The following is a 25,972-nucleotide window of genomic DNA, read 5'->3' as shown; positions in this document are numbered from 1 at the left end:
ATTCCCCTTGATTCCCAGGGTCTTGTGCAAGATAGAGGAGGACGGGACGGACTGCATTCTAGTGGCCCCCTTCTGGCCACGGCAGGTTTGGTTCCCGAAGCTCCTGCGGATGTCCCAACGGACGTATGTGAGTCTGCCCCCTCGGCAAGACCTTCTCCTAAACGGGAGCCTGGTCCACCACGATCCAAGGAAGCTGCATCTAACGGCTTGGCGGATCGTTCCTCCCCGATAGGCTTTACTGACGAGGTACAGAGGGTCCTCCTGAATGCTCGTCGGCCATCCACTAGGCGCGCTTATGCGGCCAAGTGGCGCAGGTTTGAGCTCTGGGCACTTGCCAGAGGAGTGGTGCCTGACAACAGTCCCTTGGGGGTGGTGTTCGAGTATTTGTGCCACTTGCGTGGCCTGGGCTTGAAGGCTTCCTCCCTCAAGGTCCACCTGGCAGCGATATCAGCTGCTCACACCCGAGTTGAGGGTGCTACGGTGTTTTCTCACCCACAATCCCGCCAGTTCCTTAAGGGCATGTACAATCTTTACCCACCTGTGTCAGCGCCAGTGCCTCAGTGGTCGCTGTCCTTGGTGCTCTCACGTCTCATGTTGCCTCCATTTGAACCGATGGCTACATGCCCCTTGGATATGCTATCCTACAAGGTGGCATTCTTGGTGGCCGTCACATCGGCCAGAAGGGTCAGTGAGCTGTCTGCACTGCGGTCTGACCCTCCCTTTCTTGTGTTTCATCCCAACAAGGTGGTCCTGCGTCCCTGCCTTGGGTTCCTGCCCAAGGTGGTGTCCGCCTTCCACCTCTCGCAGGATATCTCACTGCCTGCTTTCTTTCCTCAACCTTCCTCTAAGGGGGAAAAGGCCCTTCATTCCCTAGACTTGAAGAGGGCCCTAGCCTATTACCTGGATAGGACGAAGGGATTCCGCTCCAGTCCTCACCTGTTTGTATGTTTTGGGGCCAAGGACAAGGGTAGCAGGGCTTCCTCACAGACCCTGTCTAGGTGGATTGTGTCGGCCATTAGCAAGGCCTATTCCCTAGCAGGGGTGGCTTGCCCGCTTCATGTCAGAGCCCACTCCACGCGGTCCCAAGCATCCTCTTCGGCACTCCTCAGGGGGGTGCCCCTGGTTAACATTTGTAAAGCAGCCACATGGTCCTCTGCAGACACCTTTGTCAGGCATTACGCCGTTGATGTCAATGCGGAGCAGGATGTATCTGTGGCCAAGGCTGTCTTACACTCCCTCTTTTCCTGAGGGAGTTTTGGTATGACTTTCTTGACGTACCTGTTGGGTACCCTTGAGTGAAAGTGTGTATATATGTACCTGGGGGTGTGTATATATGTAAATATTGAGTATTTATGTGTCCTTACACAGTATTTTTACATAGATGTATATATGCATGTCTATTTATTGTTGATCTTGTTTGCTTAATAAAATTGTGTTGGACTTCACCCCCGCCTTCCTTATTGTGTGAAGCTTGGTACACTCCCATGTGTGGAGGCACAGAAGAACGAAGATGAAAACAGGGTTAACATACCTGTAACTTATGTTCATCGAGTTCTTCTGTGCTGACACACAACCCTCCCTCCTACCCCGCTGTGAACTCCAATGCACAATACTGTGATGGCTGTAACGGATATTGGTGTTTTTAAGGTGTTACGGCTGAAGTGTGTTGGTCAAGCGGCGGCAAGGGAGAACTGAGGGAAGGGGCCGTTGGTCGCTGGAGGATCACGTGACCGTTTGGGCGGGAAAACGGTCGCTGAGGCGCGCGACAAACGGCCCCTTCGGAGCCATGGAAGCTCTAGAAAATTCTCCGGCGGCTGGCCTGCGCCTGCGCAGTCCCCATGTGTGTCAGCACAGAAGAACTCGATGAACATAAGTTACAGGTATGTTAACCCTGTTTTATATACCGCTCTTCTAGACAGATTAGTGCCTCACCCAGAGTGGTGAATAAGTTAGTGTTATTATTATCCCCACAATACAGCTGGGAAGCTGGGGCTACATGGAGTGGCTTACTCAAGGCCACCTACTGAGCTCACAGCAGTAGAAGGATTCAAACCAGAAGAGTGCTGATTCGCAGCCGAACCACTTAACCATTGTGCTATAACAGCTCTAATATATGCAGTGAAAGGGAGAGGGAAGGACATGAGCTTAGGTCTGAATCCTAATTGATCATCCAGACTTGAAAGATTGGCAGCAATACATCTGCACCAAGCCACTTAGCCCTTTTGTATAAATTATCTCATGTGCTGACAAATATACTCTTTTAGACTATCAGCACAGCACTTGAATTTCCTAATGGAACAATAATAAGATTCAGTTAACAAACAAGCATTTTGCAAGATCTTCAGTGCTCTCAGAAGCTTTCTTGTTTGTTTTGAATGAAGTTGAGCCCTCCCACTATACTGCTGCGGAGACGTTTTTGAGGGGTCAAGTTGTGACAGAGGTAGGCGAGCTGAAAGAATTTTGTCCGTGCAGAATACTAGACTGTCTCTCTGACAGCTGCTAGGAGAATATTTAAAAAACCTCATGAAGTAGGCTTCCTCCTGGTGACTGAAAATGGGATAACAATAAAAGAATAACAATAAAATCAATTATTTAGTCTTAACCTCAGTTTAAAACTATGCAACTTTCTTGTGAAATGCACACAGCAGCAGCAATAGAAAAGCAAATATTACAAATTATATGTGGGATTCACAGCCAAAAATGCTTCATCACCCCTTAAAGGCTTTCTTTGACAGGACAGTGAGGGTGTAACTACAGAAAACACTCTGCCTCTTACTAATTTGATAGTCACAAAATTTGGAGCAGGACATGCTCGAGTTATCTCTGTATGGATGGGATTCATGGGGGGGGGGGAGCTGTTGATGTGGTGTGGTGTCCATAAGCAAGAGTCACTTCTGAGTGTTGTATCTCTAATGCAGACTGTCACAAACAAGGATGCAAACCAGGAGGTGGAGATTGCTCGGTGTCAAAAAGGACAGTATTTTGGAGAGCTTGCACTTGTTACCAACAAACCAAGAGCTGCCTCTGCGTATGCTGTTGGAGAGGTCAAATGTTTAGGTAAGAACTTCTTATGCTTCCTTCCTTATCAAATACCATCTCAGGTTATGGAGGTAAAGATAAGAGGGGCCCTTAGTGAAATGAACAAATCTTCCACCTGTGATTCCCATCAGTCTTGCTGGTCTTCATAAACCATACCTGTTCATACACCGTGGAATACAAAGTATTAATATAGAATACCTCCTATTATGGATTAAATTAGGCAGGCATGTGTCTGCTGTAATGACACTCTTCCCCTTCATTCTCACTGTGCTTCTGAAAGGTGGATCCCAAACGAGAAATACCCTCAATGTGGTGGTCATCTGCCTAAAACTCCTGTAGGGAAGGGGTATCAACTGAGGTATTAGGTAGATGGTATAGAGCAGCAGTGAAGCACAGTGGTTCTGAGTCTCAGACTTGTCTAATCAGACTCGTCTTGGTCAGTGAAATCTCTGCATCCATCCATCTCCTCACTGACACAAAACAATGTTCACTGGAGCCTCATCTTGTTCTAAGCTGGAAGCTCTCTTGCTGTCACACGTGCCTTAATTAAGGGAAATATCAGGATTGCGTTCATTGCTTTCATTTCTCATTCTGGATCTTGATTGTAGCAAATAAACTAGCTAGGTATAAAGTTTTGTGTCTGGGGCAGCAGAAATCCAGCTCCTTCCTCCCCCAGCAAAGAATCAGCATCACAAATAGGATCCAGTCCTGTTTTTGGATCCTGGTGGTCATTTGGGTTGGACTGTCCCTTTCCTGCTCATTCCCCTGCTGGAGTTCAAGAAATATGTAGTGTTCCCTTGAGACTAACCATGCTTCTTTTGGACTCTGCTTTTGCCACACAGAGAATGAAGTTTTAAAGTTGATAGTGAGACATTTTCAACTTGGTTGTCAGTTTCCTCCAGCCAGTGCATATAGTAGATTTGGAGGCAGTGGGGTTTTCTAGGAAGTAGCAAGAATGACTGTCAGGAGGGAGTATCTGCCCAAGTGTTTGGGGGCAGAGGAGTGGGCAGGCAGCCAGCGGGCTGGGATTACAACATGATACTGGATGAACAAATTAATACAGCGCCAGATACCAGGTTGCCCTCTGCAGTCAGGCAAGTAGCTGTGAAGAAGTCCAAACAAGGGAGCATGATGTTAATACAGGTGAGGTGGTAAATCCCCCTCAACTTCTACAATGGACCCCACCACAATCACTGATAGAAAATGCTGGCATATGAATTGAGACTGACTTTCCCCCATAACCTAACAGAGTTTTTCACTTGTGCCCCGTGTAACATAACAGACTTTTTCAAATGCTAAACCTACATAGAACCCGTCCCACATAAGTTACCTGCTGAGGAACCTGTGTGTGTCTGCCATGGGATCCCAGCACATTGGATGAGATTGTGGAGCATGTTCTTGTGTGCATTTTTGGCTCAGCATCAGGCCAGGCATGTTGAGTTTCTCTTCAAGTAAGAGTGTGCCCTAGAACATACTCGGTACTTGCCCTCTTTTACTTATCTTCCCCACAAGGAACTGCTGCTAAACTTACAAGGAACTCTGTAGTTCCCTGGAAGGCTGCTTAACCACCGACCTAGGAGAATGGAGAAGGGGCAAAACTATTGGGTGCTAGGCAGGTTTGTTAACAAACTTCGCCGTGTATTTCTAGTATAAATGTTTCTCTTCCAAGAGAGTGCTAAAGATATAAATGTAAGGAACCAGTATTCTGATTTCTTAAATCTTCTTCAGCATTACACTAGAAGCGGACATTTAACCCACCATTGTCTAATTTCAAGTTCCTGTCAGGTTGTTTGTTCATAGAGCAGCTGCTTTCCTCGATATTTGGCTAGCTGTTTACTCGGAAATAAGCTGGAGGATATGTAATTGAATCACAGTATTGATTTCTTAATTTGCTGAATGGCTTCCCTGAGGAAGAACACTTTTGTTCAAAGCACAGTGGGGAATTGGGGGACAAGCTCATTAGTTTTGCTTTGCATCAGCCATCTTTTTAATACTGTTGTGGCTCAACAAAGCCAACCATGAAAAGTAGCTGAAATAAACTGGTTTGGTAAGAGCCATTTGACTCTACATTGAGCCTTCTTCCTCCCTTTCCTATGCAGCAATGTGTATTTCCTTGACTCACACCATTATGCAGGGGCTTTTCACGCAGTGCAACTTTTAGAGCTCCCAGGGAGGGCATCTTGCAGCATTCCTGAGAAGTTTGTTCCATTGACAGTTGAGTTCATTGGGATTCTCTCCTCACCCCTTCCCTTGCAGTCAATGTTCATGTGTTTCTTCCTTGTATCTTTGTGTTTTTGTGCAGTTATGGATGTACAAGCGTTCGAGAGGTTACTCGGGCCCTGTATGGACATTATGAAGAGGAATATAACACATTATGAAGAGCAGCTGGTGGCATTGTTTGGTTCTAGCTTGGACCTGACCGATCCAGGCAATTAGGCACAAAGTTACCTTAGTGCCTTCTCAGTTCAAGACACAGAAGAGCCTCCTATTAGCAGCACCACACAAATGAAATATGGACACTACGGGACAGTGGCTGTTGGTGTCTTCTTGGGCATTTTTTTTAGAAACCTACATAGGTCTCAGCACAGCTGGGTGGGTCAAGGCTCGCTCCAGGCCTCTGCTTTGCTGCTGAAATTTCATTATTAGACCTAGCTTACTGCTGAGTTTCTTAATCCCCCTTTCACTTTGCTTGGTTCAGAATGGCATGTCTCTCCAACAATTTAAGTGCCTGATACAAAGATGTGGAGCCCTCTCTGTTGTTCTCACTTTTTTAAAGAAAGGGAAAAATGACAAAAACGTTTGCAAGTGATTGGGGGTGGGAGGTGGCTCTTCCTTGCCTCAGGGACAGCCACCTCCTTATAGTATCTTATTTTCAGTGTTTTCTTTTCCCTCTGAATACCGCAAACTGCATTTAATGATGATTTCCTTGGATTTGAAATAGTTGTGAACTTTCCAAGAGGATGGAGATGTGTCAGAACTTGCGAGCTTGTTAGGCCTGAACTGTTGTGCCATCTGTGGGATATGGCAGGTACTTCAGCTCCTATGGTTTAAGAACTCAACGGGAGCATGCCTAGTCAATAAGGGGTAATGAAACAAAATACTGAAACGTGAGCTGTATCTGTAACAGCATTTTTAAGGCTTCATGGAATTTGAAGAATAGTCCAAAGGATCCAGTGGCCACAAGAATGTTGCATCTGCATTGTCCCCCAAAACTGTTGTTGTCTATTAGATTGAATTGATTTGTGACTTCATGAAAAACAAACAGCACATAATCCAAGTTCCTGCTCATGGAGATTCTTTGTACTCCTAGATTCCATAAGGCACTCACCTGGGCAGAATGGAGTTTTAATGCTGTTTTTTTAAAAATAGAAATTCGATTTTTTTGGGTGGGGGAGGGTAATTTGAAGAAAATATTTACAGCCTAAAGGGACCTCCCTTCAGCAACAGTGTTTTACAGTTGCCAAGTCTATTTACTAAATCTTTTGAAAATTATCAACCTTTTACTTCAGAAGTGAATGATTTTTTTAAAAAAATGATAAAACGAAAAAATTTGCATTTACTCTTTGGACAACTGGCATGCAAATACAGGATTTTTTTGAGCTAAGATTCAGTCAATGACATTCTCTAAAAAATATCAGCTAAGTCAGTAACATTTTTAAACTTAGGCATCAGTTTCTGCGGTAAGGCTTTCCAAAAGTAACATCTGGATTCAGTTTTATCTTAGTGTGATCCGAAGAAATGGACCTTAAAATTGGTCTGTCGAAGCATTAAAATTTAAGATATCGAACCAGTAAACAGTAATTTCAATTTCAGTCTTTTCATTATAATTTTTTTTCTTAGCATGTTATAAATAGTTCACAGATAGAATTATACTGATTGTGGGTTTCTGATTGATACAATAAACCAGTATTTACTTATGGCCCTGAAATAATTCCACCACCTGGAATTCATCTTTCCTGGCAGCCCCACAAGATAACCTGCAAGTTCTCTCCCAGTCAGTGTCCATTTTCTGAACTGCAATGATTTCTTTTCCTGTATTGGTAATTTATGATTTAATTTTAATATGTTGTTAAATCAGGGTATGATATTCTACTAGTTTGAAGGCACAAGGCCTTTTTTTTTTGTAACAAATGCCTTTGCAAAAGATACTAAATTCCTGGTGATCATATCATGTTCATTTTTCTAATGCCTTTGTTACAGGAGACATGTTCGCTTACAGTCTCAGAAGCCAGAAGAAAATACACAACTTTCATCATAAGATTTTTTACACCAAAGATACTGTTTTTAATTGTAGGATTATTTCTTTGTAAACTTCTTCTAGGCTATGAATTTAATGAAGGGAGTTAAGGAAAAACAAATCACTGTGGAAAAGACATGGATTGTGCAGCACTGCTGGTATTTCCCAGCCAGTCTTGCTTGAATATTCATGAAGACTTTGCCAGATTTTCAAATGAGCCGAACTTATGCCCCCTAGATAAAGATTTTGAGCCATTGTGTAGGTTTCCCTCTCATATAGGCATCCCATTTGTCCCAAAGGCTTTTGTGATGGACTGTTGGGTGCTAGTTAATACTACTTTGCTTTCATAGTGCATAGACTACACAAAGTTGCTTCTTTCCCACCTGGCCAAAATCAAAGAACATTTGCTGTGGTTCTCTTTGATGGAACTGGAGGGAAAAAGAGATCGAATAGGGCAATGAACAATGTTCAGGAAGCCATACACAGAACTGAAAGCCAGGGTGAGGGGTGAATAGGGCCCTGATTGTTGATCTTGATCTGTATATTTCCCAGGAAAAAATAACACACATACCCCAGAAAACAATACCTCTCAGTGCTGAGTTGCACAACCCCAAACTGGGATCTTTGTTTCAATGTGTAAAATCTTTTTATCTGCATACATATGTAATAGTGAAATGATTACATTAATTACTTTCTTAAGAGCACAAAAAGAATTCCACCTGTAGGTTCCATCAGAATGATAACCAACCTTTTGTGTGCGTGTGAGGAGAGGGGTTGGATTCTAAAGCAAGTCCAATTTGTGGATGTATATGTGGGTTACCCCAGTGCTGAGAAGAGAACAGCAGCATTTTTGGAAATGAGCCATTGGGATTTGTCTGAATAGTAATGATTTGGGGTTTGTAAGGGATTTATTGTGCAATATTTACAATGCTCTAACTCTAGCTTCTAGTCATGTATTCCACTTACGCCTCTCTCCTTCCAGCTGGTGTCTGACAATGTGATTCTGTTTCATCTTAAGATCCCTTCTTCACTCTGGCCATTAACTTTTTTGACTTTTTATTTGATCATTCTCACAAATGTTGTGTTTTCTCTTTATATCACTCTGTGTAAGGGGGGGAAGAAATCTGCTATTGCTTTGCATAAAGCCATTGGTGATGTCTAGCTTTAATAAGAGAACTCAGCAGCAAAGTGGCTAATGAGAGTGGTGGTGTCTGAGACTGTATCTTTTTAAAAACTTTCTGATCGTCATTTTTGAAGTCACTGGGAAGAGATTAGTGTCCTGGTATTATATTTCTGTTATTGTCACAGCAGAAGTTTTCACAATGTATTAAAACTAAAGCCCCTGTCTTTAAAAACAATCAGCGAGAGAGTGCAGATTTGCACAAAGGAAAAGGCAACCCCTTTGTTACTTTTTTCTTTTCAATTGTTCCAGGCATGTGTTTGTAAACCAGTCTTGCCAAAAATACAACTTCTCTGGTTTTTTTCACTCCAGTTATCTCCTGTTGTTTGAATTGCTGATGTTGTCCCACACGCATACATACCCCTTCCAGTCTCTCCGGCTGCATTTCATTGGGTGAGGCCTTTTCTGTGGTTTTTCCATGTACAGGCTATAGGGCTATGCTGGACCTTGATCACCAAGAAGAAACAGTGTCCCAAATCTCTTAGGAGCATGACACACACTTGCTGAGTCTAGCTAAAGCTTAAACCACATGCTGCCACTGCTTTCCTCCAGTTATGAAAAGTAATCTTAGTTTTGCATAAAGATGCTACCTCAGGGCTCCAAGTGCTTGAAATGTGTCTTGCCTGTGAGAATTCCACAGATTGGTTCTGACAAATTGGTCTGTTGCATTTAGTGTTTGGGATGTTCTTTTTAAAAAATCTTATTGCTAGATGGGAGTGTTGTTTTAAGTCATTCTTACAACTAGTATTTGATTTTTCAAAATTGTTTGAAGATCAGTTCTTGCACTATATAATATTGCACAAGATAAGGAGCGAACATCTGCCATATAAAAATACTGATCTCAATAAGTTCTGGGGTTTGACGTCACTTCCAACTAATAAAAGCTGACATGCCATGTCCAGCCTTCCTGATTACACTCTTGTGTGTATGTTTCAGTATGGTGTCTGGTGCATTTTTATCTTGATCCAGCAAATATAACCCTTTTCATTGTTCAGAGACTGAAAAGAAGATTCAGTTTAACTAATGCAGAGAACAGAAAAGCAGTGAAATGTCAACTGTCTAAGAACCCTGAGAAATCCATAAATTCCCTCTTTTAAAAATATTAATAAAAGTTGTGGTTACAGCCCTTTTGTGTTCAAACTGCATTTGGGAGATCACAGTGGAATGGTCGCCCATAGCAAAAATTCCTTGCACATGGGAAGCTAAAGGTCAAGCTAAATGTACAGGTTTTTAAAGAGTGAGTTCCCTGCAGCTATACAGCAGCTGTTAAAAAATAAAGGAGAGCTGAAACCGTCTCAGAATGCCTCCATGAGGGGGAGGGGCTCCTCCCTCTCAAGCCGTTTCCCCTGTCAAAATAGCATGGGAGGAAGGTTCCCCCCCCCCTGTTTTTTTCTGCTCCATGTGGAGTATTCTGTGCACATGGAGAAGTAAAAACGGAGGACCCCCTCAGTGCTATTGTGACTCAGAAATGGCTTGAAGGGGGAGGGGGGAGCCTTTCCCTGCGGAGGCATTCGAAGGCCTGAGGCCATTTGGGATATATTTTTTTTTAAACAACCATTTACTTTTTAACTGCTGTATGGCAGTGGAAACCTGCATGTCAAGAGAGACCCTAACAGTGAGTGGGAACTACAAGTGACAAAAGGCACAGGTTGGACACTTGTCAGCTTCCCTCAAGTTTTGATGGGAAATGTAGGCAGCTTGGCGGAATGTTGGACAAGTGACAGTTGAAAAGTCCATTGGACAGCAGTCAGAGAGCCAAGCTGCAAGACTAGGATGCCTACATTTCCCATCAAAACTTGAGGGAAGCTGACAAGTGTCCAACCTGTGCCTTTTGTCACTTGTAGTTCCGCTCAGAGAAGGTACCACATGATTATTTCTTAATGTATGGGCAGAGGGAGTAGCCATTATGGGCGGGGTTTGTGTATGGGCAGGGGGAGTAGCCATTATAGTCTGTTGGCATAAACATGCCTGGACTAGAGACCATCATATAGATGTATGACACTTGGCCAATGAATATACATGGGGGTAGCAAAAAAAACAAACGTAAACAGGAGTAAAGAAAAATAGAGGAATACAAATGATACCATCTGTGAAGATGTAAGCAAAATAAACAATGACGCTGTTTATAAAAATATGACATGGGTAGATGGGTGTAAAAGCTGTTAAAAGTAAATCTTAACAGTTCAAAAGAATGTGTTTTGTCACGTGGCATTCACAGATTTTAAAAAGTCTAAATAGCAAAAAGCATTCAACAGACTTTATACATCGCATCATGTTGGATCGCAAAGCCAGAGGGCACAAAAGCATAGTGTGAGTGACCATCTTTTTGTTCAAGCCATTTCAACAGAATGCTGGGCTGCATGTTTCTTGAGAAATGTGCCCCAAGGCCCATAAGTGTTTGAGAGAGAGGTAATCTATATCTTCTATCTAAAGTTACACTTTATGCGTTTTGAAGTAGGTTCTATTCCTCCAAAGCTTATGCTGTAATAAATTGTTAGTCTTTAACTGAATTGTGCAATCTTGGGGCACAAAGGTCTAGTATGCCATTTAGAAACTGGACTTACTGGCTTGGATGCTATGGAGTAGATGTGTGAGTCTGTGAATGAGTTTTTTCTTGTCCTTCCCCTAGCAGCCTCTCCACCATCACCTTCAAAGTGCTGATGTTGAAGATTGTGCAATTGAACAAATGATCATGCGGCCCATGGGGCTGGAGTGAGGCCGGAGAGTCCGGTTAGCCCTGTTCCTGCACCACCAGAATGTCTTGAATCATCAGACACACCTCTGTAAGAACAGGAAGGTGGCCCAGTTCCTTCTCTGTTTTACAGCCCCCTGGACTTTATGGATTTTTGTTCGTTGTAAGTCCTGCAACTTCCAGCATCAGCATTTTGGAGGTATCAGGATTGCTGGGAGAAGGGAGAGAGCAGAAAAGATTTGCATTGTTAATGTCCTTACAAGTGGGTGCTCCATAGGCTCCAGGCCATCATATTTAAGGGTCACATCAGAGCCCTTACAGAGCCCTGGGACCATCAGACCTTCAGAAACTCTTCCCATTGCTTTTAGTGGAAGATTCTCAGTTTCTTTGCATATTTGATTATGCTGCAAGCTGTATGTCCATTTCCTCCTGCTTTTTGATTAAAAAAAACCCCTAGAGATTCCCTTTGGAGAAGATCTACCCTCCAAAGTGTAGCTGAAATAAATCATGCAGTAATGGTTTACTTGACTGTTTACAACTGAATTCAAGTGAAGAATCATCATACCTAATTCTCAACATGGCCACATCTGTGGATACATCCAGAGATTGGGGCCATGGACAGACAAGACAGATCTTTCTACAAACCTCAGAAAAGCCCCAGATTTGCTGAAAAATCTGAAATCTTTAGGGGGGGGGCTTTAAAAAAAACTAGAATGATGAAAAGAATGCCTGTAGCTTTAAGAACCATTCTCGCAGCCATTGCTAGGCAACTACAACAGTATTCAAGCCTTGATTTCTGTCAGGAAATGTCAGACAGTGGGTAAGGGCCCCTTGACAGAAGTATTTTAGCCTTTTAGGGAAGACTCATTGGAGGCCAGGCATGGAAACAACCACTGGGCAACTTGCTACCATGTGATCTGTATGACTCACCCAGGCCTGGCTGCTTGCTACTGTTCAGCAGCAGCCACATTGGATGATTGGGCTGGCCATATAGTCTTAGCCCAACCGACCTCACAGGATTGTTGTGAGGATAAAATAGAGAAGAGAATGATGTAAGCTGCTTTGGGTTCCTGTTATGGAGAAATAATAAATACAGCAGATGATGGTGGGGGGGGGGAGATAAAAGGTAGATGGGTGGGTGGAAAGGAAGCAGGGGAAAATGAAGATATGGGGTCTGCTAGAAGGAAGGAAGGAGGAAAAATGGGAGAGGATACAGGGGGAAGTGAGGTGCCCCCAGCAAGTCCTTGTGGGTTCCCCACTGCACTACTGGGCTAGGCTCAGCCAGCACTGCACAACCTGGCCAAAGTTTTCCTGGGGAGAGGATGCCAGGGGGAGAGAAGCTTGAAGATGGGGGCAGATATAGGTAGGTTGGCTGGTGCTTGGGAAGGAGAGAAGGAAGCAGAAAAAAGAGGTGAGGCTATAGGTGCTTTTAGGGAAGCAAAAGAGGACAAGGGGTGGGTTTAAGATGTTCCCTGTAAGTCCTTGGGGGCCCCCCATTTGTTTCATTTGCAAAACTCATGTTGCTGTTGCAAAGGGATGAATTATGTAACTCATGGTGCAAATTACACTTTTGATGTTTGTTTGCCTACAAGTTGATGAGAAACTTGTTTCACTCTGACATTAGCTGTATTAAGTAGAAAATTGCCTGTTCTCCATAGTGAGGCTTATGCTGTCTGATTCCAGTCAAAGGCACAAATTGGCTGATTTTCGCCTTTTAAAATTCTAAACTTCTGTGACTCTCTAAATCAAAACATTATAGTCCATAATAAGCTCTTAAAGTTTTGATGGGCTTGTCACAGATTAAATTGTCATTGAATTATAATGCATTTCTGCAAAAAGTAAAGCCTCTGAAGCATATTCAAGACGCTATTATTAATCAGTTCAAGATCTTCAGACTTTCTCCCACTCTTGCTTAAATAGTGACAAGTGTCTTCAAAATGGTAGCAGGAGATGGTGTGCATACTTCATTGAGCATTGATTGGACTCTGTGTGTGTGTGTGTGTGTGTGTGTGTGTGTGAGAGAGAGAGAGAGAGAGAGAGAGAGAGAGAATATACATGTAGTTCTAGTGTGTTAGCAGTATATGGGATAGACTGTGATTGCCCCAGATGGAGGATCTTAAAATGTTTCACTAAAAAGAAGAAATCAGCTGTAAATCTGAAACATAGTGGAGAGGCACTAGACAATACATCAAATTTTACTGGCCTAGTGCCGTTGGGCAGGCCTTAATTAAAACTGGATTTCTCAGCCACTTGGATTCCCAACGATCTCATGTTCAGGTAAAGTAGAAGCTTTTACATGGTGGTGTTTCTCAGGCTACATAAAAGAGCAGAGAGTTCTCAATGACTTTGTACTAGGAATGGAACTAATGAGAGGAGACTGGAGGGCAGTGGCCAAGTGGAGTGTTTCTCGTCTGTGAATTCCCAGATTTCATTAATGTCTCTACCCCGTCTTTGTTGCTGAAAGAAAAGTGATAATGAGCAAGTAGTTTTTGTCCTTGCTTGGGAAGGAATGATGCAGGAGGAGCCGCCAAGAGGCTGGAGCTCTATTCTCATCTGCTGTGTCCTTGAACCTTTTGTTTCTTGTCTGTTTCTGTTCTCCTTTTAAAGTACACAGTGATAAAAGCGGAGTGAGATTTCTACTGCTCCTTGGAGTGGGGAATTTGCCTTGGGAGTGGGTGAATCTCATAGCTAGATTTAATCCTCTTCCTTCAGCCTTCTGTTGCAGTGGGAAATTTGCCTCAAGAGGATGTGAACTACCGGGGGTGGGGGAGGGGGGAATGAATATCCAGAGCATGTGCAGAATGCTGATACTCACCAGTGAATAACCACGGACAAGCTCCTGTCTTCACTTCCTCCACCCTCAGAAAAAGAGAAGAATCATCGTCATCGTACTGGAGCTAAAGAACCGAAGAGGCATACTGTTCAAGCAGGTTTGAACTGAACCTCTCCACAGAATAAAATTCTTCACTGAAAGAGGCCAGATGTTTGAGGTGCATATATCTAAGCAGAACCACTCCTACCTCTTACTACAGAAAAGTTAGATCTTTGGGAGGATCTAAAACCAATCTGTGCCAAGAATAATCAATACTTTGAATGCTGAGACTGCAAATACTCTGCACATGTACAGAGGGCATTTCCTTCTCTACACAATAAGATGCACATCCTATCTACAGGGTGTTAGGGATATTATTTCTAGGCTACAGGAACTGCTGTGTAGGCAAGTGTAACTCCCATGTTAGTAATTAAGCTGCTGATTAATTGCTATCAACCCCACCCACCCACTGCTTGCCCAACAACTTTTGAATCCCACCCTTTTTATATCTGACAATATCTTGAGAAAAGAACTTGGGTGCACTAATTAAATAAAAAGGGATTCTATAAGCATATCACTTTACTGGATAGCTGTTAGTGTTCTGTATTGCAGTTATAGGCTGCCTCGTAAGACCTAAGGGTGCCCACGTGTGATACCTCTTGTTTATGGAGATGGAAGACAAGAATGGGCACGAAAGCTCAACTATGAGCTTTGAAAAAAATTAGTCTGGTAAATAGACTACTTCAAAGCCACATGATTGACTGCACACAGGTACCATGTGATACATAGCTAGCCGTATGTGGAACTGATAGAATTAATACAGCTATTCAGTGTGATATCACTAGGTGGTGATCCCATCAGGCCCTGCCCAATAAGACTCAGGAGGATTTGGGTGATGGGGAGTTGATTACCTTAGTACCATCATGTGCACTCAGCCCTCCTGCCTATAACCAGGGCTTATTTCGAGGGGGAACACACAGGAATGCAGTTCCCCAAAGAGGTCACATGTCAGGTGGTCCCTCCCACCTGAATGCCATTTTGGGCCAGTTTCAGCCTGGATTGGGGCTTAAACGGCCCGGATTGGGTCTCTGACGGGTGGTGGATCATTTTCCCACTCAGCAGCGGCCCGATCCTGACCATTTTGGGCCCCTTTTGGGCCATTTTCAGCCCCTTTTTGCCATTTTGGGCCCAATTTTGGCCGTGAATAGCCAAGATCAGGTCCGAAACAGCCAGGATAGGTGATGTCAGGGGGTGTGGCATATGCAAATCAGTTATGCTAATGACACACTTCTGGTGATGTCAAGGCTGTGGCATATGCTAATGAGTTATGCTAACGAGTTCCTCCAGCTCTTTTTCTATGAAATGACCTGACTATAACATTTGTAGCTGTTGACCTTACTAGGAATTTGGGTTGACTGAAGCTTGAAGAACTGGAAAATAGTAGATGCTGCCAATATATTGCTACAGTAAGACAGCTTATTTTTCTCCTTAGACTGAAATATTGTCTTGCATTGCATTCTGTGTGCGCATTGCTAGATTTGCAGCATGCTTTCTCCTTCCTCAGCTGGGCATTTTAACAGTATAATACCTTTCCGTACTATGGCTTTTTTTAAACATTAGGCACTTACCATGTTGTCTGCAATGAGCAAAAATTCCGAGCAGGCAACTGCGAACAATTACCGCTGGGCTCCACTGATCCAACTCTCCTGTTGAGGAAAGGAAGTGATAGGCTGTAGCTGCAAGGTCTGCTCCTTTCAAGGCTATTTTTCCAAAACCATTTTTAAAATTACTTTAAAAAGATTTGTTTTACTGTCTGGTTACCTGAGCAAGTCAGTTGAGGATCGTATAGCCAATGTGGCACCATGTAGCCAATCAGATTTGGCTATGTAAATGCCAGAAAGCCAAGTCAGAGTGACAGCAGAGTTCCGGGCCCTCTTTCTGAAGGGCAAGCTATTTTCATTCCATTTTGCAGGCCTCACAATTACCACCGAAAAAGTAGCGAGCAATATTTTATGCAAAATGCACTCTCCCCATTTGAGGTCAGCCCAAGTTTTAACTTACAAATCTGCATTATTTGTGCTCCATCTTCCCTCTGTATAGCTTGGATCCTACAGAAAAGCTCTGCTGATGGAAGGGATTTCCACCAGCAGCCCAAAATGTTCCCTGAAATGCCTCTTTGGGGAGTAGAGCCCCCCCCAAAATAACATGAGAGTAGATTAAGAGCTCTGCAGCGGGATGGAGGGTGCTGACTAAAATCACCCCCTCCTCCTGTCCGTAGAAGTGTTCTGCTGAATCAAGCGCTATGTCACTACAATCTTTTGGTCTAGTAAGAACTTTATTTTTTGAGTGCCAGCCAGGTAGTAGTATATAGAAACATATTCTCAGTGGCTTTCCCCAAACCATGAAAGATTCTTCCTGAAGAGACATTGTCAAATCTCAGCCTTGGTATTTTCTGTTCAGTCTTATAGAAATGTTTGTATAGGCTGACATTTAGCACCTGAGATTGCCAGTTAAAATTAATTTTATAGAGTCGTTTGCTTTGTTTTATTATGCAGTAATAACAAATGCAAAGGATTAAGGCATTTTGCTGCTTGTTCCTGCTTGCCTCTGGGCTGGTTAAAGCCAACCATCATAGGGAAAATAGCTGGGTATAAAATTTCCTGCCAAACAATACTAAAAAAAGTTTTGTATAGATGAAGTTGCAAAATGGTCCAAATAGCAGGCGTTCAGGGATCAGTCCTATTTGGAGAGTTCTGTAAAGTAACTTCCCTTCTATAGCATTGCCAGCTTTCCCCTTCTCCCATGATTCATCTTCAGACCCCCCTCCTTTTCTTGGATGGCAATCTCAACATTAGCTGGTCTTTCCCCATTATTATATCTGGCTTGGAAAGCTATAAGGAGTTGATAATTAAATATCTAAGAGCCAAGCTACAAGTGATGCCTTACACAGGTTGGACACTTGTCAGCTTACCTCAAGTTTTGATGGGAAATGTAGGCGTGTTGGTTTTACAGCTTGGCTCTCCATTACAGCTGCAAGACCAGGATGCCTACATTTCCCATCAAAACTTGAGGGAAGCTGACAAGTGTCCGACCTGTGTCAGGCGTCACTTGTAGCTTAGCTCTAATATGTCTTTGGGGGAGGGGGTGGGGAACAGCAGTGCAAGTTGGGAATGAGTAGTGGTTTGCCAACTTTTGAACATCTGTCTTTGATCCCGGTAAATGCTTTGCATCTGGGACTTAAACCATTGATTTGTTCTCATAAGAAATGTGACGGGCGTTAGAATGCTAGGCACCCAGAGCAACTGTAATAAATCATTTGAACTGATACCAGTGTCACGGCCAAGGGTGCCATGGAGCTCAGTTATGTGTTTTCTGGCTCCTGCTTGCTTTTTCACCAAAACTTCTCTCCCTCAAATCCTGTCTTACTCACCACAGTGTGTGTTCTGCATCAAAAGAGAAATAAAATTAATAATTATTTCTTTCGGCTGCATATTGGCTTTGGAGGAATTTAGCAGTGATGTTTAAAAATTAGTGTAAGGGCTTTTGTTCAAGCCAAAATAGTATGGTATTTTCAAAAGTCGCTTAGGGATGCAATGTCTGGCTGATTCTTATGCATGATTAGTCAGTGGCATATTTGTTGATCGAAATTTGTCACAATAATTGATGTGCACTTCCACAAAACTGAATGGTAGGTACCATCTTGGAAGAGAAGGATTTGAGTCCAATGGCACCTTAGAGACCGACAAGATGTCCCAGGGTATAAGCTTTTGAGAGTCAAAGTGCTGCTGGCCTGAAATCCTACTGTTCTTCTGCAGATCAACCAGCTACTTACCTGAAACCATCTTGGAAGAGGCATTCTGTGTCCTGAGCAGAAAGGGTTCTTTGAAAACGGTGTCTGTGTGTTTTTAAGTTCAAAAGGATTGTGCTTATTCATATGCGAATTTACGTAGATTGAATTTAAATTATATGTAATTAACCAACCAATGTTTCTTTAATTAACACAGTAACTATTTTACAGTAACAATTATCTTGCCAGTTTCCATGATTCAAGAGGTGCTGAAAAATAAGTTTTTACATAATGTGAAAGAACATGTTGATGGAAAATGGAATTGCAGCCTGATTCATGGAAGCCTAACAGGGTACGTACTTTGCCAGCCCAGCTTTCTCTAGAGGTCCAGTTGCCTGATACAAGATAAAATGGCTCACTCTCCCATTTTTGAGTTCTTTTCACAATAGCCATCTAGCCTGGGATAGACAGGACTATAGTTATGGGTGAGGGGAGGATTGTCATGCCCCCCAATTTCTTGCTTTAATTTAAAAATGGTTCTAGCTCTTTTTGTTGTACAGGTATAAGTAAAAATGTGCACACAGTTTTTGTTCCAATTGCCTGGGAAGGAATGAAGCAGGGGGAATAAACATGATGGAGCGGAGTCTGATTTCTGATCAAATTCATTCTCATCTGCTCTGTCCAATCATCTTCTTCTTTTGCTTCTTTCTTGTTTCCCAACAGAAAAATAAGGGCTTTGCTACAGAAGGACAAGAGGCTAAGGGGGCAGAATATCCAGGCAGCCTTTTCGGTTGCCAACTCAGGATTGGGAAATCCCTGGAGACTTGGGGTTGGACTCTGTGGTGGGTGGGGCTTGGGTAAGGGAGACCACTCAGTAGGGTATCATGCCCTAGAGTCCACCCTCCAAGGCAGCCATTTTCTCCAGGTAAACTGATTTCTGTTGTCTGAATATCAGTTGTAATTCTGAGAGATCTCCACAGAGATCCACTCTGTGCGTGTGCAAAGTGCATTTTTCTCACAATACTTTGCAATACTTTGCATGTGCAAAGTGCATTTTCTCACTTTTTCTCACACATTACTCTATTGAGTATTAGGGAATGGTTTCTAGATTGGCAGAAGTAATTTGCCAAGAGGTGTAATTTAAAAATCCTCCCATTTTAGTATTTAGTGCACTGTTCAATTATTTTCTCCACCTATCCAACCTCAGTGTTTCCAATGCAGTTTTGAATCCTACCCTGTCATCTTCTGCCCTGCAATATCCTTTGGAAGAAAGATGTAGTTATACTAATTAAATCAACAAAAGTTTCTGAGTGGGATCATGAATTACTTTCCCCTGAATAGCTGATGGATATGTAGGGATCCCATTCCTCTGCTGGGGGCAGGTGATCCCCTGCTCCCAGCCTCGCCCCCTGCCACTGTTTACCTGGCTGGGGGGGGGGAGGGTAGGTGGTACAGGGAATGGGCCTAGGAGCTCAGGAGCATGCTCCTCTATGCTCTGGAGGACTTTCTTGTCATGCCAGGAATGATGTAATTCCTGGTGAGAAAAAGGTCTTCCAGAACATGCACGTGGTTCACATGTGTATGAGATAAGATCCCCCATGCGCACCCCCCAACCCTTCCATCCCTTGGGATCTGGCAACCCTATGCCATGTTACCAGATATATGGCTTTCTTCTAAGACTTCTGTGCATTGCTCTCCTTTCCTCTTTGTGTTGTGTGTTTGTTGAATTGTTTTTATACTACTTTTAAGTGTTTTAAATTGTTTTTAGGGTTTTAATATTCGCTGCCTTGGGGAACATATTTGGGTAGAAAGGCAGCATTTCTGCTGAGATGGCTCCTGCATATGCAGACTAGGCTGTCGAGAGCTATCATGGGACCCCATCTCCCCCCTTCCCATTATGACCCTGAGCCAAATCAAATATAAGAAAACGAATCATTTGGCTTGCTGCTACCATGTGTCCACCTGTCTGTCTCCTTGTAATCAGGGCATGAGTCATCAGAAAATAATGCAAGTGGTCTTAAAATTGGCCACCAGCTTCATTATGGTCATGTGAGCTTCAGTGCTAAAAATGAAGGATATCTGAATAAGGCATTTACTGTGCTCTGCCTTTCCTGCACTCCTAGTAGCTGCAGTACGGAACTGTATTAAAAGTAAATGTCTGCTGAAAGCAGCATGACTCTGGCTTCATAAGCCCCTGAGCTGACTTGGGCCTCCTGAATTTTGCATTCCCAGTTCCCCTTTCTCAGGGACCTGATATGCAGATGGGAGACAGTTATCGATAATGAGTGTTCCAACTACATTTTCCATTTAGCACACACTTATTTATTTACTCTGCCTTTCTTACTCAGTCTCTAGGTGAATGGCACAGTGCAAGGCAAAGCGGTAGCATGAAATATCCAATAAAAATTAGAAACAATGCAAAAAAAAGTATGAAATGTGCTATTAACAGTACAAAAAATGGAATCACAAAAGTAGAAAACAATGTAGTAAGAGCAAGTTAATACATACAATAAACAATGGAATAGACTAAAATCCTTTTTCCTTTAGAAAAGCACCCTCCATTCCATTACACTACAACCTTGTTCCCTCCTGAACAATTCTGTTTTACACAATTTATGGGATAACTAGGGTTGCCAGGAGACTGGTTTTGGTCCAGACAGTCCAATATTTGGGGCAACTGTCTGGGAAAACAATCCCAAAATACTGGACATCTGGCTTGGGCACAGCCTCCATCAATTGCCGTCCCAGCCACCCAGCCACCCACTGCACCCTGCTGGTCTTCTGTGGTGGTGCGGCACCTCCCTGGAGCAGCCAGCCAGCCCAGATGCCCCGGACAGCCTCCTACAGCTGTGCAGTGCTGCCCAGAAGTGGTGCCTTGAAGTGGTGGGTCAGTGGGATGATGTCACTTCCTACAGTGACATCGTGATGCCACCCAGGAGTGTGCATGCAAGGTAACTCCCCTAACCTCTCCTTGAGGCCTGTTCTTAGGCTGGACCCCATCTGGCAATCCTAGGAGTAACAGAAATGTGAGGAACGGCCATATTGTTTCTATGTTTTAGAGTGGTATATAACCTAGCTTATTAAAGGTGCATGATTGTGAGTACACACAGACAACATGTGCTATATGCTTAGTTAGTGATATTACTACTGATACAACTAGTTAATACAACATCACCAGATCCTCCTGCTGACATTATCAGGCCCTGCCCAATACATCTCAGAGTTTAAGATCATGGTAACATTAGCATCTCCCCCACCCCTAGTGTTCTCAAGCCCCTCTCACGATTAAATTTTGACTGGGAATAAACAATTTGTTCACTCAGTTTGGCAACCTCTAAACAACACAGTTGTTGATTCATCACGTCTCAGTGTATGTGTTTTTCTACGTAAAATACGTGGAAAAGCAGCACTAGCTGTTCCCTTGCATTCTGGTAAAGCACTACTGAAGCTTTGTAAGGCCGCCATTCCTTTAAATTCTTCATGCCTCTGTTTTATTTATGCTATTTATAATCCAGCTTTCTCACTGAAACTCAAGGTGGATTACACAGTGTAGGTCAATACAATCAATGGCTGGGACATTCAATAAATAATACAATGGGGTAAGGACTGCAGAAATTTGAAACCAAGGAGAAATCTGATACAGAGCTGAAAACAATGATAAAAATAATATAAGCAAGTTGACATGACATATTACATCAGTGGAATCCTAAAGCATCATCCTGTTGTAGTAACTTTACTTCTGGATTTTCGTCAGAAACAGCATTGCGCCACTGGGCTGGCAGCACTACCCTTTGGAAATAGCTGTCTCCATTATAGGAGGATGTTTGGATTGGAACATCCCAGCATTTTGTGACTGTCCCCAGCCTCCACAATAGTCATTTTGTGGTGGCAATTGCTGTGTCTGAAAATACTCAAAAGGGCCTACAAACTCACCAATGAGCTTCTCTTTTCTCAGAACTTTTCTCTACAAGCCAGTGTCAACAGGTCCAACAGTCTCCTGTTCCATGTTATTTCCAGCCCTCCTATTTCCTTCTGAACTAATCTGGGCCACTGGCAGCTGTACATCCCATGTTTATTTGGCATCAGCTCCAAAGCTTATTCCAAAGTCTGCCAGGAGTTTGCCTGCTTTTATAGTGTGATATTTAATTCCTGGTTTTAAAACTGGGATTATATTGGTTTTGAGGATTATTATTACAAGGAAGAAGAAGAACAAGAGTCAAATGAAAAGTACATAATGTGATCTGATTTCTTTTGTTGTTGCAGGATGAGAACAATCTAGTTCACATTACACTAATTCAATTCTTGTCTTAATATGTGAAAGAAAGGCTACTCTAAATACGATTTGAAGGCCAGGCTTGAGCTTCAGCCAATAATTTTACTGTCCTATAAACACCCAGCTGCAAAGAAAACGAGATTGATAAGCAACTACGGCAGGAGCCCCGGCTATTTGTTTCACCAAGGACTTGTTTTCCACCGTTGGGCAAGGGTGGACAGGGGGTTCAAAGCCCCTCCATCACTAGTTCCCTGATCCAGTGAGATCAAGTGTGGTTATAGTGGTTAGAGCAGTGTTGTCCCAACTTTTTTCCCACGAGGAAACCCCTAAATTAATTTTTCAAATCCTGAGCAGCAAGAAAAAGTTTACAGGCCAGAAAAAGTTGATGGCAGGGAACACGATTCAGTTACTGCTCAATTATTGTCATTTATATTGTCAATGCTCTGTAGTAATATAAAACAGACACAGTTCAATTAAATATAACCTTAATAACCATGATATTTTGAGGGATATTTTGAATTTTTAGAGGTATTACATTTTGGGGTATTTATTTGCTCCATGATTTCTTATGGAACCCCCGACGACAGCCTGTGGAATCCCTTTGCTGGGAAATACTGAGTTAGAATGCTGGACTAGAATTTTGGAGACCAGAGATCAAATCTCCACTTTGCCTTGAGGCTTTGAGCCAGTCATCTTCTCTCTGTTTAGCTTGCTTCACAGAATTATGGTGAAAGGGGAAATAGGGAAGGGGAGAGTTATATATGTTGCCTGAAGGTCCGTTTAGGTAGTAGGCTTGCCAATGCCAGGTTGGGCAATTCCTGGAGATTTGGGGGCAGAGCCTGTGGAGGGTGGCGTTTAGAGAAGGAAGGAGCTTAGCAGTGATGTGAGCCATAAGTCCAAAGCTGTCGTTTTCTCCAGGATCTCTGTAGTCTGGATCTTTGTAAACTGGAGATAAGTTGGAATTCCCGGAGAACCCCAAGTCCCCCCTGGAGGTTGGCAACCAGTTATTAGGGCAGGAGAACATGTAATAGGTGGTTTGGCTATTAATACTTCTATAACCCACAGAATTTCCATTCAGCGGTGTCTTGTTGTATCTAGGTTGGTGCACAGTTTGGGCTGAAATTGTGAGAGTTTCTGTGGAGAAATTTAGAGTATGAAGTGTTTTCTGTTAGAACGTGTTTATAATCTGGACTGAAAATCTGAAAGGATATGCAAAAGTAATTCAAATCGTCTCTCAACAGAGCCCAGTTCTGTATGATTAGGCACTTTAATATTTAATTATATTGTCTCTGCTTTTGCATAATTCTCCCATTTTTACTAATGTATATAATTCTGTTTTTGTTGCTTGAAGGAAGACACACGGAAATCCCTAAGACCTGGAAATCTAGTTCAGCCATCTAGCTTGGCTTCGATATTTCATTGGCATTGCTTTCGAGCGTACTTTCCTAAAGGCTGAAAACTTTCTTTTTAAAAATGAAAGCTGTGGTTCCCAGAGAACTGAATTATGTGCCACCTCCTCAAGTTAAACATGAAGGTAGTGGTCATCCCTTCCTCTTCTTAACGCCTGGTATTTACCCATATATTGTTCTCAGGTTTGTGGTCATAGTTAATAGTTGTTGATATACTTGTGTGCTTCATGAATTGTATTCTAAAAGCTACATCAGTTTGTGGAAGTAAGTTCTGTAAGCTGTTTGTTTTGTCTGAGGTGCTGTTTTTTTGTCTGTACGCGAACTATTTTTGATCACCTTCATCAGGGGAGCTTGAACGCCAATGTTATGGGGGGCTAAGAAATGCTAACCTGTTCTGTGTAGTTCATAGGCTATCATTTATCATTCGGTATGCCCCACCCCTGCCACAACTGTGCTGCTGTTTGAGTTATTAACATAGGGATTGTGCCATATTATCAGCGTACAACTTGTTGCAGCACCAGGTGCAGCTGGAGAAATATTGTTTTGATGCTGACAGCTGCCCACTTGAGTTTCTATTGGGAGGCAAGGTCTAAACTCTAAACCGAACCGAGGGCGTAATGCAAGTGTTCCCCAGGGTGCATTCTTCATGTGTTAATAAGGGCTTCAGCTTGTCATGAATGATCAGCATAGTTTATTAATAGTGACTCATAATTACAGGATAACTAGCATTCTGGTTGCACAAGAAAGCCAACAGAAGTTACATCTCTCTTAAGTAGTTCCATAGAAGAGCAAGTGGACAGGATTTTCATGCAACTTGCATGTTCTTGAGCAGCATGATAAACAGAGGCACAATGTAGACTCAAAAGACTGAAGACGATCCTTTGTAAATTTTTATAGTGGGAATTTGTTTGACAATGTTCTATCATCTATCTATTTTTCCAAGTAAGATTGAGAGATTTAAGAGTTTGCTAGTTTTGCCAGTTAATTGAAATTCCCACATAATAGCAGAAGATGCATAGGGCTGGATACAAATTATATTCCCCAGAAGCACCTCCCACCTACCCTGAAAAGCTGTTATTCAGAGTTGGGGATCCCTCCCGTACAGTATTGCAGGCAGTGTGGTCAAGGTGGGGCTGAGGTTAGGGAAGGGAATTGGCCAATCAACTTCCCGTACTTTTGCTGAGGTCATGAAAATATGTGCGTGTGTGATGTTGGCTGACACCCCTTTTTTCCTGCAGGCCCCCATGCCACATGGCCTATTGGCATATTGTACTGTAGCGTCCCCTAGCCCTCGGCAGGGGCTTGTGGGGAAGCTTAGGGGAGTGCTGGGGATGGAAGAGATGCCGGGAACACTTCTGCAAACAGTTTGTAGAAGATTGGATCTAACCCTTAATATTATTGCCTTCAATCTTATGCTAAATATCTTTTAGTCCTAGCAGTTTTCATAGATCAGTGAGATGTGAGCAACAAATTTAATACAAATTGTGAGAGCAACAAAAGACACATCAAGCCCCTTAGCCCTGTTTTCCATTTAAGTATATAGTCTTGGGCACTGTTGCTGTTATTGCTTTAGTACACTCATGATATTTTGTAGAGTAACACAGTCAAAAAAGAGGTCTCTACCCCAAGGAATCTTACATTCTACGCTGGTGAAGGGAGTGATGAGGGTAATGAGGGATGAATGTCATCAAATAGGGAGGTACTTAAGCTTAATTTCAGATGGGGATGTGGCCCCAAAGGCAAAAGGATTCATAGGAGAGGTGGGTTTTGAGGAGGGATGTGAAGGGAGGATATAAATGATATATTTTTTGATATTCTGTACAAGATTTTCAGGAAGGGGGGTAGCAGCACAGGAGAATGAACAGAGTTTTTAAGGAACAGCTCATTGAGGGGGCTGGGGGTGACAGAAACAGAATAAAACTGTGAAGGGGGGGGCAAAAAGACTCAGTGAAGGCCATGAAGTGCTTTAAAGGGAAGGAGAAAGAGTCTGCGCTGGATGGTGAGGGGAGCAGATTTACAGGAGGATCTGAATAACAATGTAGCCGGAAGATTTGAGGAGCTGAATTATAGCCAGAGGTGTGAAGGCTGGGATGTGGCAAGAGAGCACCAGTAGCTAAGGCAGGAGATGCCTAGAATTTTAGCTGAGAGAATGGAGGACAAGGCCTTTGTAATGTATTGTAGAAAGTGGCTGAATATGGGGGAATTTGGTGAGAGATACTGCACATAGGGAGCAAAGCCTATCTGTTCTAGCAGTTTGCTTGAAGTTTGAAGGAAGCCCGAAGTAAGAAACAACATTAATTCTAAAGCAAAAGATACTTAAGCAACCCCTGCATCATCTAGATTTGGTGTTGCTACATAGTGATGGACTACGATGGAGAATACTCCTTGCCTGAACACTATTTCCTGAACAACACACCAGGAAGCACCAGTTCATTGCTATTACAGCCAGACAGAAATGTTTTAGAGTGTTTCTGTAGCTACAGGAGCCAAAATCGTCTGATTTCAAAAGAGGAAATGCCATAACTTCTTTCACAAAACTATGC

The 25,972-nt window shown here is 42.9% G+C and overlaps 1 protein-coding gene across 1 annotated transcript in view; it reads left to right on the top strand.

Moving 5' to 3' along the window:
* The window catches only part of PRKAR2A (protein kinase cAMP-dependent type II regulatory subunit alpha), a 145,320-nt gene extending 136,553 nt beyond the window's left edge, over positions 1 to 8,767 (top strand). Inside the window, exons 10-11 of the mRNA XM_054976940.1 lie at positions 2,919 to 3,057; positions 5,342 to 8,767. Coding sequence (XP_054832915.1) covers positions 2,919 to 3,057; positions 5,342 to 5,475 — 273 coding nt within the window. The 3' untranslated portion in view covers positions 5,476 to 8,767. The remainder of the gene's footprint in view (positions 1 to 2,918; positions 3,058 to 5,341) is intronic.
* The last annotated feature ends 17,205 nt before the right edge of the window (positions 8,768 to 25,972 follow it).

Source organism: Eublepharis macularius, chromosome 4 (assembly GCF_028583425.1).
Source record: "Eublepharis macularius isolate TG4126 chromosome 4, MPM_Emac_v1.0, whole genome shotgun sequence".
NCBI classification, from domain to species: Eukaryota; Metazoa; Chordata; class Lepidosauria; order Squamata; family Eublepharidae; genus Eublepharis; species Eublepharis macularius.
This window is presented reverse-complemented; position numbering and strand designations above follow the sequence as displayed.